Genomic DNA, 16058 nt, shown 5'->3' on the forward strand with positions numbered 1-16058 from the left:
TAATCTAAAACAGGCACTACAATGGTCAGACTATAAGGATATTGGGGGAGATTTATCAATACAGTATTTGTCTGTGTGCAGCCACTTCACAGCTTTTTTTTTTTGCTCTGTTTTTGGCTTATGTGTGCCAAATTTATCAAGACGGTGCACAGACTTCATCCCACAACTTGATGTAGGATGTCACTTTAAGGCAAGGCAGAGGTGGTATGAATTAGCATTTTTTTAAATGTTTGTGCATTATTTTTGCACCTTTTTAAAGAAGACGCAGTTAATAAATCTCGTCCACTGCATAGTCAAGAGCAAAGCATTGCATTTCAAATCTCTTTTGCCAAAGTTGTCTATTTTGAAATTGCGCAAAATTTCAGCCAATAAAATGTTAGGAAGGCAATGATAAATCTCCCCCACTATATATTCCATTTAGGACCTCCACTAAGCTTCAAGATGATTGTTGCCATATCAGAGTGGGTGAAAATATATATATATTCACTGTGCTGGTGAATACAATGTAATTTAGAATAGTTGGTAACAGGGAACAATAAAGTTTTCCATGTTCCAAAGACATCCCTGAATATTATCTGTAGACTTTTAGTGGTCCTTCAAAAATGCAGTCTATCGGGGGAAGAGAGGGGCAGTTGGGGATTGTTTGTATGCTTATATGTTTTCATTTTTTTATTTTTTATAAAAAAAGTACCTTATTTGAATAGTAGTTCATAGTATCTGACTATGGTTAGTAAACTGAAGAACATAAATTACACTCACCTGTGGTTTTTCCTCAGGTTTTGGCAAAAGAGGCTTCCCATCTTTATCCTGATATCACAATATAAATATACACATTAGGTCTTGTCTATCAGGCTATGTTCACATATTGTGTCAGCAGTATAATGGAGCTATATGTCGGTAACTTGCCAAAATGGTGGCCCAATGTATACCGTTGCATACTGGGAGCAGGTGCATCGAGTTTAAATGGACAAAATGAAGTCAATGAGTGACTAAGTTCACCCCATTTCCCAAATATATACTGTAGTTTTGTGGGACTCCAAAGTGCAGAAGACCAAGCTTTCAAGTTCCACAAAACAATGGTATACATTCGGGAAATGGACTGGACGTAGTCACTTGTTGACTACATTCAGACCATTAAACTCAATGGGCCTACTGTCATAATGCTACAGCAGTGATCTCCAAACTATGGCCCTCCAGATTTTGCACAAGTACTACTCCCAGTATGCCTAAATGGTCAATGGCTATCCAAACATGCTGAGAATTGTAGTTCTGAAACATCTGGAGAGCCATAGTTTGAAGCCACTGTGCTACAGTAGACATCAGCATCCAATTTTGACAGGTATACCTCCTATGTACTGAATGCTGTACCCAATGCTGATATGGTCATTATTTAGACTGTATATCACTAACATCATTTATGTGAAACAAAATTTGCAATGCTACATCCTAAAATAGGTTTTCTTAGGTAAGGTTTATTTAGGTAAGGGTTTTCTCCTGTATTACTATGTGCACATGACACAGAATCTGTATAGAAGTAATGAATAATAAAACACCAGTCTGCTCACCTTGACTTCCTTTAGTCGGTAATCAGGGGGGATGGTTTCTTCATCCTCACCAAGCTTTTCTCTACTTTCCTTGCCAGTTTTTTCCTGAAACAATAAGTGATAATACAACCATTATCCACTAGCTAAAATAAAGCAACATCACTGTGTGTTGTTCAGATACAAAGTACCACATTGCCCATTGATTTTATATAGAGGCAAATGATGGAAGAATGGTGGCATGCTCTCCTGTATACTGAATTACTGAGATCTAAATGTGTACCAAAATAGAGGGTCTGCATATGTGGCTTTTCCACCTATATAAGCCTTTATTATTTCATGACCTGTAGAAGCATGTAGTGTTGTCACATATATAATAGTTGGTCCCCACCAATCTAGTGGATAGGTGGCTGGAATACCCCTTTAAATCACATATTTGTTAAAATGTTGTAAAATAGAAGTGTCAAGCATACAGTGCCGCAATACTTATGGCAAAATTCTATATACATGTGTTCCATAGGACTTACAAACAAATGTTTCTTTTCACAAACAAATTTACCTTAACTTTATCTACACCAGGTTGCTTGTCTTTTGGGTCGTCTTTCCTAGTGCCCAATGTGCCAGCCAGGGCATCAAGTGGGTCACCTTTAGCTGCAGGTGCTTTCTACAACAAAACAACATTAACACAGGTGATGAATGCTTCTCGCTATACAAAAGCTCATTTAATATTTAATACTATTGTTGCTCTGCTAAGAACAGTCTGCTCCTAAGGTTAGTGTATGGTATCGTAGAATTACACTACCTACTTACTTTAGGTTTTAAACAGGCACAGAGGCACCATTTTACTAAAACTGTGTTTGATTGCTCTAGCTTTAGACAGACTGTACATTTGTGCATGGATTTCCTAGGCTGATGCATGACCATTTAAAAATTTAGTGCATTGCTTTTTTGGGCAAAAAAGGGCCTCCTGAAACATTTCCTTGGAGCTGCTAGGGAAGTTATCCCTCAGCACTGGAAATCACCGGCGGAGTTTGTGGAAACCTTAAATCAGGTGCGTAGAATGGAGGAATTGGTGGCGACTGATAAATATACCTTGGACTCCTTTGTTAGCCTCTGGCTACCTTGGGATTCTTTACAAGAGACCCCCTAAGTTTTTTATGGGAGGGATAGGTGGTGAGTGAGCCATTGATAAGATCTTTCCCTAGAACACCACCACAGGGGAAATTAAACATTACACATCACCCAGTCACACTGGTGAGCTGTCTATGTACTAGTCCTCCAGAGCGAGATATGCCCTTTTTAACTGCTCTCCCCTTGACCAGGAGCAAAGTGAACAAAGGAGCTCCCTTTTTAAATTGATTTTCTAAGCTGGGCAATCCCTGGCATATTTCTAGAATATACAATCACTTTCTGATCACTTTAGTGCTGCATCACCTTCATTGATTTTCCCTGACCACTGGTGCCTTTTAAGGCTACAAGTCTCTACCAATTTTTTGCTTTTTGGAATACTGTAACAATACTGTGCCAATAGCCCAATTCATCTACTCTTATGATATTTGACCTGTGGGGAGTACCAGCATAGGATGAGACCCAGCATGTACAGCAGTAATAACCAGTCTAAAGCAGCTGCTACTTACAGAAGGGACAGGAGCAGCTTGGAGAGAAGAGGAGGAGGCGGCGCTTACTACAATTTCAGATTCTGACTTTTTCCCATCAGGAGTCTCCTGAAATGACAAAGAAAGCAAAAATGATTAAGATGTAAAAGGTAATTTTCTTCACTATTAACATAAAAAGGCATTCTGAATTTATAATGTAAAGGCATTTTTCACTTGTGAACTTTAACACGACAATCCATTTCAAACTGATTGGAATTGGAGCTTTGGTGGAATATTTGTATATATAAAATATAGAAACTTACTTTGGGTGTGACAGGAGGGGTCTGCTGTGCAACTGGGGGCTCAGGGCATGAAAACTCTTTATCAAAAGCATCTGCCAACTCACTGTCAGTCATGGCCTGAAATAAAGGGTAAAATCAATGGTAATAGGATGGATCACACAGAACTCATCCGCAGCGTATTTTACACTGCGGATCCTCTGATGTCAGACCCTACAGTGTGCCTCCAACTGTGCCTGCTCGCATAAGAAATTTACGGCCACGAGGAGACACACAGTAATCTGCGAGTCAACGCACATGCGCAGTGTACTGGCCGCTCCCCCTGCTCCCTGAGCTAGGCAGAGAGCTGCCGCAATGTGTGCGAGTATACTGTGCATATTCGAGGTGACTCGCAGATCACTGTGTCTGCTCATAGCGGCAGATTGCAGCTGGAGGCCCACTGTAGAGTCAGTCATCTGCCTATCCACAGCTTAAAATACTCTGCAGATCCATTCCGTGTGAACCTATAAGGGATTATTATATATAAACATGTAAATGAGGCCCTGTTCACACCAGCATCATGACTTCTAATATTACTGAATTTGGGAAAAAATAAATAAATAGTACCTTATCTTCGGGAGTTTGGGGTACCGGTGGTCCATCAGCTTTTCCCTGAATAACACAGAAAAGCTAAGAAGAGCTGACAAACACAATGAAAAAATACATCAACTGAGATCGGCTTACACTTACATCTAGGAGGTTCCTGTATGCGGGAGGGATTGTACTTTCTCTTTTCCCAAGCTCCTCAATATAAGTAGCTGTACTCATTTCCTATATAAGAATATAAGAAGCCAGACATACAAAAATTATTATACTATGTAATAATAATAATCATTTTATTTATATAGCGCAAACAGATTCCTCAGCACTTTACAATTTTGGGGTACAAATAAAGACAAGTATCAGACATAAAAATATCACACACTAAAGTTTCAAACATGAGGAGTGAGGGTCCTGCTCGCGAGAGCTTACAGACTACGAGGAATAGGGTCGAGACCAAAGGGTTAAAGTGCTTTATTGATACACTGGTCCAGCAATGTTTTATAAATAGGAAAGGTTACATACAGGAGGGTGAACCAGTCCCTAACTAATATGAATGTCTAAAGTGCATAGAGAGTATAGGGAGACTGCCAAATATGGAGCTTTTGATATCTCCAAGACCCAGAGGTCTCAAAATGGGCAAATTGGTAGTAGTGGAAGCCAATTAGGGAATGTTATAGATCTGCTTGAAGAGATGTTTCTTATGAACATGTTTGAAACTGTAGATGTTGTGGCTGAGTCTAAGGGATCAAGGAAATGCATTCCAGAGAAATGGCGCAGCACGAGAAAAGTCTTGGAGAGGGGATATTTGTGTTAAAGGATAGTTTATATCACAGAAAATATCATAAAATATCATGGATTATAAAATAATTGATGCACATAATTATTGCTTTGTAAAAGCATTGGTAAACAATTTAAAGGGGGATTAACAGTTTCATTACCCTTCTTCATAGGCCCTATAAATGTATATGAAAGTAAGGAAGAGGGTCCTTTTTCCTTCTATTAGAGCAGGATTTGAAAAAATATCACAATGCTGTCAATGGGCACCATGTAATGCATTACTTGTCTTGCAGAAAGATGGGCATTTCGCAGATGGTTTTTATTTAGGTGATTGCACTGGAATCCTAGGCCGGGTTCACACATTTGGATGTGGCCAGGATGCAACTAAAACCATTATGACTAGCGAGTCAATACGGTTCACAAATAAACTTCAGCTACAAGCTACTGCTGTTTTGATGAAATCCTGTGGGGCCATAACAAATTGCCTGCAGATGACATTGATTTACAGGGGCCTCTCAACCGGACACAACCACATGTGAACCCGACCCTAGCAGTGGGACACCAGAAATCACCTACTGTAATAGATGTATATTCTACTGCCTGGTTCTGGTAGAACAGTCCTTGTACAAAAACAGTCCTGTCCATCTGAATTCTTATTGTTCTACCGATCATTTCTCTTTATAAATCCATTGCCTGATTTTCTTATTTGGAAATCATATTGAACATCCAGGCATGTTCTATACTGTCATGTTCTACCATCGATTAAATAAAAAATATACAAAATTACCGTCACTTCTGGACCTGTGTATACAGGAGATTTTGGGACACTGAACTCCGCCCCTTCTAAAGTACCCATCAATTCATCTAAAGCACTGTCTATACTGGCCTAGACAAGGAAAAACAAAAAGAACACAAAGAAAATCAGGAAAATAAATTGACATTTACCATATCCTAAAAACCTAATACATTAATGCATATGATCTATGCCACACTGATAGAGCAATCCCCTAGTCATTAGTTAGTCACATAGCTAGTGGTTAAACAACCCAAAATTAAACACCTGTCAATGAAGACTACTGGAGCCCAAATATATACAAAATAAAAAAGTATATCTTTATTTAACATATGCAAAATAATTACAATAAACATCAGTAAAAAAATATCTACTTCAAAAGATGCCGAAAAGATAGGGCATTGGGGTGTAAACAACCTGTAAATACATTCAATGTATGCTTATTACCAAGCATTGGATGTAGTGGGAAAAAAACAGTACTAATATGGTAACACATGAAGAAGCTAGGATGGTGGAAAAACTGTCAAATGATCAAACTATATTCCAATCACCCGAGCATTATAAGTAGTCTTCCTTGATAGGTGTATTACTGAATATAATCTGGTAGAACTTGACCTACTCAGATTTTATATATAAGATGATGAACTTAAATGGAGTTACCAGTGCTAAAGACCATTCACATAGCCATACTTAATAGGCTCCTCCCTGTGCCAATGGGCATGACACCACAGTAACGTAACTTGTAGAATGTACCATTACATGTCATAGTGCAAAGGTATTCTCCCCTAGAAGCATTTTACCCCAAAATAGACCACAGTTCTTGACACTTTAAATTTATTTCTAGTGAAAGCTAAAAAAAAAAAAAAAAAGGCATTGCATTTTTACAATGAATCACTACATTTTTACTAAGTGGGTAATGACAGTGTGGTTTTTTATAGGTGAATCATTTAAAAAGTGTGTTTTAACTGTCAAAACAAAACTACCAATAATTGCAAAACAAAAACTGTTGAGATTTGCTGTATAAAAAAAAAAAAAAAATTTATAAAAAAATAAAACGCGGTCTGAGATTCATTTTTCCCCGAGTTTTAAAAATGTGAATAAAAATGTGCAGATCTGTAACTGTGGATTTTACACTGTTTTTTTTTAAATGTATTTTTGATTGGCATGTCAATAAAGTTATTGCAACTGCAACTGCAGATTTTACAACTCAGGGTCTGCAACTTCAAATCCACAGTGAATCTGGTGAGTGTAAATACACCTTTCGGGTAGGGTCACACATGCCGTATTTAGCTGCATATTTTTCTATCAATTGAAGTAAATCGGAAGCAAAATCAGATGCAAAAAATAGGCAGCAGAATATGGCTCGTGTGACCCTACCCTTAGGGTGCAATCACAAACACCAGATCTGCTGACAATTTGAGGACAAGGAGAACATGCAGGAAAAGTACATGCATGCTTTCTACTCCAATTATGTCAATTTTAATAAATGTGTCCCAATATGTTGCATGGTGTGCTGCATATTAATACAAACTATACATCAGAAACTAGTTAAGTTTTACATAGAACAGAGGAAATATTACCAAAAGAAAAATACATAACATACAACCTGGCCTGAAATATACATACAGAGGGTGCTGCGGCAGACTGAACAGATGATGCTGCAGCAGACTGAACCGATGCTGCTGCTGATGGGACTACAACATCGGACTTAGCTTGTTTATCTTGTGCAGAATCCTTAAAGGAGATAAAAATATGGGTTTAAGCATAAAACAGACATTCAGAGAAACATCCTCACTTCATACTAATTGATCCCACATGTGAACGAAAGTGGAATAAACACTGAAAACCACAGAGGATATACAATGGTACATGGAGTCCCCATTGCTCCCTACTACAGGGGTGGAAGCACTCCTTGTGCTTTCCAAAAGGGTCTCTGATTTAGTCTAGAATAGCTCTGTAAAGCTGGCCATATACATAAGATAGCTGTCGGTTGAATGCTCATTTGGCCAACAGCCATCTCTTCAGATGCCCTATACACATGCATGCTAAGCTTATTAAAACATACATGGGTTTAGAAGGGAAGACTGAAGAACACAATGTTGCATCGGCATCTGCCATAAGGAGTGAGTCAGAAGGGCCCATGCACATCCTGTGGGCCAACCATCTCTTGTTGGATTCTGCCAGCACATGAAGAATGTTTATGACCAGCTTTATACAATGTCTGATTGACAACTTTTGTGATGGAACAGAATAACGACACATGGAAGTCTAAGAATGCTGGACTGTGGCAAAGTACAACTTAGAATTAGCACAAAGCTGTAATATACTTGTTTTAACACGAATGTGTCATTAGAATTTTTTTAAACTATTGTTAAAAAAAAGTTTAACATAAAAACTTGATTTAAAGAAATGTAGGTGATATTTTCCCTAATTTTCAATTTTGCTATCCCTATTACAAAATAATCCTAAAATGTTGCAGTATTCATTTTGACCACTTAAAGGGGTACTCCGCTGCTAGACATGTTATCCCCTGCAATCTCTACCACAGCACCCCAGTCAAACACAGCCGTCAGGCCCCTCCATTAAAGGGGTATTCCGGTCAAATACATCTTATCCCCTATCCAAAGGGGATAAGATGTCTGATAGCCGGGAGCCCACCGCTGGGACCCCCCGTGATCTCTGTGCAGCACCCACATTCTATGCGGGGCTGCATCTCCAGTCTCGGAAACCTCTTTGTTTCCGGGACTGGAGATGTGATGCCACGCCCCCTCCATTCATGTCTATGGGAGGGGGCGTGACGGCGGGCCCCTGGCAATCAGACATCTTATGTTTTTGGCCAGAATACTCGTTTAATGTCTATGGGGGCCATGAATGGAGGGGGCATGGCGCAATGTCACAATCACGGAAGACCAAGGCTTCTGTGACCATAACGTCACAGTGCCGGCCCAGGGATTGCCTTCTGTTTTGTCTGTGCCAATGAGGATGAGGCTGCTGAAAAGTAACGTATACAGCATTTCAGTAAAAGGTGACACCAGTAGATAGTTAAGACAACAGGTAATGTTAATATCTCAGCCTCTCCAGTAACTTTTCCTATTCAGGTCAATAGGGCAGCTCCTATCTGTTGTTGCCTATACCCATGGGTCCTGCTGTAAAGCATATTTCTTAATGCTGTTAAAAACACCTTAAGCAAGATGAATGCCCCCATAGTAATGTACAGATATAAAACACAAAAACATAAAATCAGAAAATAGAAACAGATTTAAAAAATACATCAATTTCATAAACTGTCTTCCTGCAGAAGTGGTAGTTGCAAACACCGCAAAGGAATTTAAGCATGCATGAGGTGTAGAGCTCTGTTCAAAGGGGCTCCACTGGCTGAGTCTATTCAAACTATGGGACTTGAGCAGAGAAAAAATAATGCATGCAGTAATTTTTTTCTCTGCTTAACTACTTCAACACAACAGAAACCTGACGGACCCCATTTAAAGTCAATAGGACATGGCTGTTGCGCTCCAACCAATTCAGTGGACAAAAAAGAAAAAAAGGCAATCGATGGAGAATACTGATGTGAGCATAGCCTACGTTAGGGCCAGGGACTATAGATAGTATTAAGAATATTAGGCAGACTAGATGGGTGGAATGGTTCTTTTTTGCTGACACATTCTATGTAATACTGTACAAGATTCTTGCTGCTGTGAACAGGATTGGTCATTGTTCCTTCGCTGCAATCTATTCACACCCTAGCCAATTGTATCAGAGCACATTTACATGGCCATATTAGCTTTTTGTGAATTTGAGGCATGTTTGGCTACGTTTCCACTTGGTTTTTTTTCTGGCAGTTTTTGGAATACCGCCACTGCAGTTTTTGAGCCAAAGCCAGAAGTGTATTCAAAAGGAATAGGACATATAAAGGAAGGACTTACACTTCTCCTCCCTTATGGATCCACTTCTGACTTTGGCTCAAAAACTGCACTAAAAACTGCCAGAAAAAAACCAAGTGGAAACTTAGCCTTTGGGAGGTCGATAGATATTGCTTGGTCAGGCAGTGGCAGAAATTAAAACATCCCATGAAAGACAAAAATGTTGGGAGATAGGGATTTGGGATGTAGTTTACAAAATAACCTTATACCACACACCTTCACTCGAAAAGCAGGAGTTGTTTCAGCAGCAGGAGAAATGGAGGTTTCAAAATCCTTTGAGAATTCATCTACTAGACTGGTGTCGCTCATTGGCTGCAGAGACAAAAGTTAAAAACATTGGAAGCAAAATTATTATTTAGAATGATTTTCTCAATGTAGTTTTCATGTTGTGTATACTGCCTTCATATTTTTGCATGTTACTGCTTTCCTATATTGCAATACTTTTCATAAATATACCCCATTTGCATGCCCAGCCTATAGAATATAAGCATACTACTGCACCATTCATGTGAGAACAAGGAGATACTTTGGGGATTTCATATTACACAGGAATTCCAATAATACACTATGAGGGGACATTGTTATTTGTGCTATTCTATTACTTATTATAATGCTTCAGATGCGGTCGTAGATTTCTTACCGGTGGTTGTTGAGCTGGAGGTGGTATAGGTTTACCATGGTCCTTTCCCTAGAAATATAAATTATTTACTAAGTGTTATAAAAAAAAAAAAAATACAGTGCTGTTGTACGTATAAAATCTCTGCTTGCTGTTGGTGAATGGAAACATTAAATAAAACCTCTCTATTTTCTGCTCACAGGTTGGTACACTATCAATGAGTTTTGGAGTCTGTCTCAGAGGAGGCATTTGTATTGCTACTGCTGTTTACCCAACAGTAAATTGCAAATCATTTGTTAGGAAAGATTTCTAGCATTTATACTTTCAAAATAGTAACTATAATCTTCATAAAATATTCAATATGTCATACAAAGAGACATTATTAATTAAAACATATAGTCAAAACAGTGTATACTCACATCTAGCAGGTGTCTGTATTCTGGGGGGATTGTGGAATCCCTCTTACCAAGTTCTTCCAGGTAGGTTTTTGTAATGGTCTCCTGTTAAAATGCATAAGGAAATCCATGTGTGATTACTAGTATCTTATATCTACTATATATCTGAGATGCTCTAGCAAAACTGACATACACAGACCCTGTCACAGGGGACCATTAACCATTGCATGACAATCAGATGTGATATAAGGCAGCTCAAACAGTTGGCCCAGTTTTGGTCTGTTTGCAGTCACTCTCCATTGTCTGTACTATTAGGGTTCTGGTTTTCCCATAATAACATGTCATGGCTTGGATGCGCCCCCCCAATGATTAGGCAAGTGCCACCATACTGGTTGTCACCTTTGAAAGGGAGTCACTTACAACTCCCTATAAACTAAAGTTTTCAGTAAATTGGTTAAAAGTGGCGTATTTCAAATCTGTAATTTTTTTTCAATCTTTCTATTTCCTTGCATTCCCCCACTGGAATCCTGTAAATGGGGCACGTGCTGCATGCTGATGTATAGAGCGGACAACTTGGCTCAGAAATATAATGGAGATATCTACTTAGGCTCCTGTGTTTGCAGGCCTAGAGAAGAGAATGCAAGTGAGCAGTATAAAAATTAGAGAGATTCAGAATCAGCATCTTTTAATATATTTATTACTTTAGTTTACGGGGGGGGGGGGGGGGGGGGGTTGGAGGTGACAGAGTCTCTTAAATAAAACATTATGCATTTCTGACGTGTTTCACCGAAAGAATAAACATGATCTGGAATTTGAATTTCCGCAGCAGAATTTTCCACCACAGAAATTCCTTACTGTGCAGAGTGCTGCAGAATTCCACCGAAAATAATGATAGGCTGCTGCACCAGAATTTCCATGCAGAATATCTTCGCTCAGAAATTCCATAGTGGGATTGAGCCCTTACTGTAAAGGACCATTCTCTATGTGGATAACAAATATTTTTTTACCCAACATGCAAATGACATCCCCTAGACAGTTTTTCAGCTCTTGCAATTGCATGCATACAGTAAACCTCTGTGAACCCACCACTCTTATTTGCGCTAAAAACCAAGATGAACAATGAACAAGAGGTTTTTGGTCTATTGCTGTACGACAGACCTCCCTTTCAATATTACTAGTTAAACACTTATTTTGTAGCTACAAGTTTTATACTTTGAAGCTTTACACCTCTACTCACATATCCATACAAGATACCTTAAACAGGATTTGTAGAATCTCTATTTAATGCGCTCTAAAGTTCTATACGCATTTGTGGCTGTAATCTGGCATTGGCTGTAGTTTAAAGGGGTACTGCGGTGGAAAACAACTGGTGCCAGAAAGTTAAACATTTAACTTCTATTACGAAAATCTTTACACTTCCAGTGCATTTTAGCAGCTGTATGCTACAGAGGAAATTATTTTCTTTTCTTTTTTGTCTTGTCCACAGTGCTCTCTGCTGACACCTGATGCCTGTATCAGGAACTGTCCAGAGAAGGAGAAAATCCCCATAGCAAACCTATGCTGCTCTGGACAGTTCCTGACACGGACAGAGGTGTTAGCAGAGAGCACTGAATACGACAAAAAAGAAATTCAAAAAGAAAAGAATTCCCTCTGTAGAATACAGCTGCTAAAAAGTACTGGAAGGATAAAGATTTTTTTTTTTAATAGAAGTAATTTACAAATCTGTTTAAACTTTCTGGCACCAGTTGATTATAAAAAAAAAAATGTCTTTCACCGAAGTACCCCTTTAAAGTAAAGTAGTTTTCTGGCCCTTTTCTGAAAATTGCATATGGGCATGAAATGGAAGAAAAAATTAAAGAAACAATGCAAACGCATCCAGCAGACCTCTGCTCCCCACCTGAAGTGGTGTGCCGAGGTCCCCATACATTGAACATGTGATTCTGCAACCAATCACTGGACTCAGCGGTCATGTGTAGTACATACAGGAAGACACCATTGAGGTCAGAGACTGGCGACATCAGTGTTTCCCAATGTGCCTTCCCAATGTCCCAATGTGCCTTCTGCTGTTTCAAAACTAGTTTTGCAACAGCTGGAGGCACACTGGTTGGGAAACACTGGGCTACATCCTCATGTTCTCAGTGTATGGTAACATCATTACAGCATTTGGGGAACCAAAACAGCGTTGTGCTGGAGTCTATCACAGGTTTATTTTTTATTTTTTTTCCAACCTATTCTCTGCACATATGCAATTCTTTTAGTAGGTCTAAAACCCCTTTAAAGTTTCTGTGAACCAATGCACACAAAGCCTCAAATTAGTATTCCATTTAATGTACAGGAAGCCAGGCTACAAGTCACAACATAAAACATAACGCAAGAAGATCACAGGTCTTAGTACAAGACAGGTGATCAGAAATACAGTATGTATCATGCTATCACAGTGGTACTGACTAATAATTAGCAAGTGATAGAAAATGCTGTGTATAAATAAGTGCTGAAAACATAGCGTGTAATGCAAGCCTACAATAAATAGAAGGCACACATTTAAAATGCAATAAAAAAGGTAAAGTATCTTACTGTTACTTCTGGGCCAGTAAATTGGGGAGACTCTGGTTCATATGTAGGGGGGCCTTCAAGAGTACCCAATAGTTCGTCTAAAGCATCTTCTGATAAGGCCTATCAAGAGAAAAATACAATTAGATCAGAGCTGGAGGGTGACAAAGAGCCCTGTGCCAGTCACATGAGAGCAGCTGTGTGGTGACAGGGGCAGCAGAATGACATTATACTTACATGTGACAGGGACGAGTACATTGTGCCTGTAATACACTGGATTTAGAGGATTTAGGAAACTGAAATTAACCCTAACTTTGGATCATTAGTTATATACAATAAATGGCAAGAACATTAAAACCGCTATAGGCATCAAGATATTACCATCCGATCCTTTAAAGGGGTACTCCAGTGGAAAACATTTTTTTTAATCAGCTGGTTACAGAAAGTTAAACAGATTTGTAAATGACTTCTATTAAAAAATCTTTACCCTTCCAGTACTTTTTAGCAGATGTATGCTACAGAGGAAATTGTTTTTTGTCTTGTCCACAGTGCTCACTACTGACACCTCTGTCCGTGTCAGGAACTGTCCAGAAGAGCATAGGTTTGCTATGGGGATTTTCTCCTGCTCTGGACAGTTCCTGATACGGACATCAAGTGTCAGCAGAGAGCACTGTGGACAACACAAAAAAGAAATACAAAAAGATACCGAAGAATTTCCTCTGTAGCATACAAAGCTAAAAAGTTCTGGAAGGGTAAAGATTTTAAATAGAAGTCATTTACAAATCTGTTTAACTTTTTGGAACCAGTTGATTTAAAAAATATATATATTTTCCACCGGAGTACCCCTTTAAGGCTTAGTGTTCACTTGTTTTTTTTTTTCTGGCTTTTTCGACCACAAAAACTGCCCTGTTATTTTGTACTCCCAATATGCAGTTTATGGTGTTTTTTTCAAAAACGCTAATGCTAAGCCCACATGGCGTTTTATGTCCCATAAACTTCTAAGGGAGAGAAGCACAATGATTTTGTCAAAAAAATGCCATAATCTCATCATGCTGTGATTTTGAAAAACAGTCATTGAGCCCCAAATCGCAGAAAAGGGCCAAAGATGAGTGAAAAAAATAAAAATAAAAACAAACGTAGAAACTTAGCCTAAATCCTGTACATTGCAAGGTCGGACCTCTATGAATACGATGGCACATCCCATAGATGCCGATCAGACTGAGATCTGGGGAGTCTAAAAGCCAAGAATACCCCTTGAAGTCTGTGTCAAGGTCCTCAAACCATTCCTGAGCAATTTTTGGAATGTTATGGCAGGCCATATTACTCTGGTGTAAGAGGCCAGTGTTATTAGGGAATTATATTGCCATGAACCACTTTGTCTGCACAATGGTAAGGTGGGTGGAAGGTATCAAAATAACATCCACATGTGCCAGGACCCAAGGTTTCCTAAAATATACTGAAGTCCAGATAATCGCACATTCTCCACTGACTAGTCTGCAGTTTTGGAGATGCTCCAGCCTTGTCATCCAGCCATTACGATTTGGCGTACAGTTGCCCATTTTCTTCTGCTTCCGAAACATACATCCCTGTAGGTGATTTCTGTTATATATACTGGTGTATTACTATATACTTTTCTGCATATTTCTGACCATCTATATTTCATGCCATTCCAATATTGTCATACAAGACAAATCCTGCTGTATGATGTTCTAGAGAGGTCTAGGCCTGTCACAACTTGCTATTATTTGTGTGTGGGTGCAGAACTCTTCTTTGCTTTCATAGGACTGTGAAGAGAATTCCTCTCTCTTCCTTTCTATGATTTAGACAGGGTGTGGTTTCATATTGAGAAATACCGTAACTGTGACATCATTTGTACGGGAGATTCTATTGCTGACTAATGAAACTGCTGCAATGTCTTCCTGAGTTTAATAGTAAAGTAACCATGGAGTATACATTTTAAAGAGGTTATAGGTATAAAAGAACATCTTACATGCCAATATAATGCACTTTTGGTTACTAGCGTCAGAGGAATTTTCATCAGTGTTCTTTTGAAAGGGTACTCCAGTGGAATTTATTTTTTTTTTTTTTAATCAACTGGTGCCAGAAAGTTAAACAGATTTGTATATTACTTCTATTAAAAAATCTTAATCCTTCTAGTACTTATTAGCTGCTGAATACTACAGAGGAAATTCTTTTCTTTTTGGAACACAGAGTTCTCTGCTGACATCGTGACCACAGTGCTCTCTGCTGACATCTCTGTCCATTTTAAGAACTGTCCAGAATAGGAGAAAATCCCCATAGAAAACATATGCTGCTCTGGACAGTTCCTAAAATGGACAGAGATGTCAGCAGAGAGCACTGTGGTCACAATGTCAGCAGAGAGCACTGTGTTCCAAAAAGAAAAGAATTTCCGCTGTAGTATTCAAGAGATAAGTACAGGAAGGATTAAAATGTTTTAAGAGAAGTCATTTACAAATCTGTTTAACTTTCTGGCACCAGTTCATAAAAAAAAATAAAAAAAAAGTTTTCCACCGGAGTACCCCTTTAACTTTACCATTGCTCTTAATAGATTCCCTGTCTCTCATATACCTTGTTTGTAAGTTTCTAAGAAACAAAATATAAAAGGAACACATCAGGGAATTGTTCTGACTATTGAAGGACTTAAGGGGCAGTGCATGACTCCAGTATTCTATGCCCTAAACCCAATTCATCCTCCATTGTTCTCAAGCCCTGTACTGCCTGCTTTCTTGCCAGTTGCTGAAAAGGGTTGATAGCTACACACCCAGCTTGACAGAGATTGGTAAATGCCATAAGGATACGTTCACACAGGTGGGTTACCCAAAAGGTTTCCTGCAGCGGAATTTCCACAGTGAAAAATCTGCAGTAGATCCCATTGAGGTGAATTAAAAGGGATTTTTTTTGAAAAAACGTTTTTTATATCAACTGGCTCCAGAAAGTAAAACAGATTTGTAAATTACTTCTATAAAAAA

At 38.8% G+C, this 16058-nt stretch overlaps 1 protein-coding gene across 11 annotated transcripts in view; it reads right to left on the bottom strand.

Annotated features, from left to right (window-relative positions):
- CAST (calpastatin) overlaps positions 1-16058 on the bottom strand; it is a 197570-nt gene that overhangs the window by 9736 nt on the left and 171776 nt on the right. For all 11 annotated transcript variants that reach the window (XM_056537592.1, XM_056537573.1, XM_056537570.1 and 8 more), the window contains 13 exons: positions 13093-13191; positions 10543-10623; positions 10148-10195; positions 9724-9819; positions 7214-7321; positions 5582-5680; positions 4165-4245; positions 4042-4086; positions 3460-3555; positions 3179-3265; positions 2101-2205; positions 1566-1649; positions 760-807 (listed from right to left, as the gene is read on the bottom strand). In XM_056537592.1, the coding sequence (XP_056393567.1) occupies positions 760-807; positions 1566-1649; positions 2101-2205; positions 3179-3265; positions 3460-3555; positions 4042-4086; positions 4165-4245; positions 5582-5680; positions 7214-7321; positions 9724-9819; positions 10148-10195; positions 10543-10623; positions 13093-13191 (1077 nt within the window). The remainder of the gene's footprint in view (positions 1-759; positions 808-1565; positions 1650-2100; positions 2206-3178; positions 3266-3459; positions 3556-4041; positions 4087-4164; positions 4246-5581; positions 5681-7213; positions 7322-9723; positions 9820-10147; positions 10196-10542; positions 10624-13092; positions 13192-16058) is intronic.

This window comes from Hyla sarda, chromosome 1 (assembly GCF_029499605.1).
Source record: "Hyla sarda isolate aHylSar1 chromosome 1, aHylSar1.hap1, whole genome shotgun sequence".
Lineage (NCBI taxonomy): Eukaryota > Metazoa > Chordata > Amphibia > Anura > Hylidae > Hyla > Hyla sarda.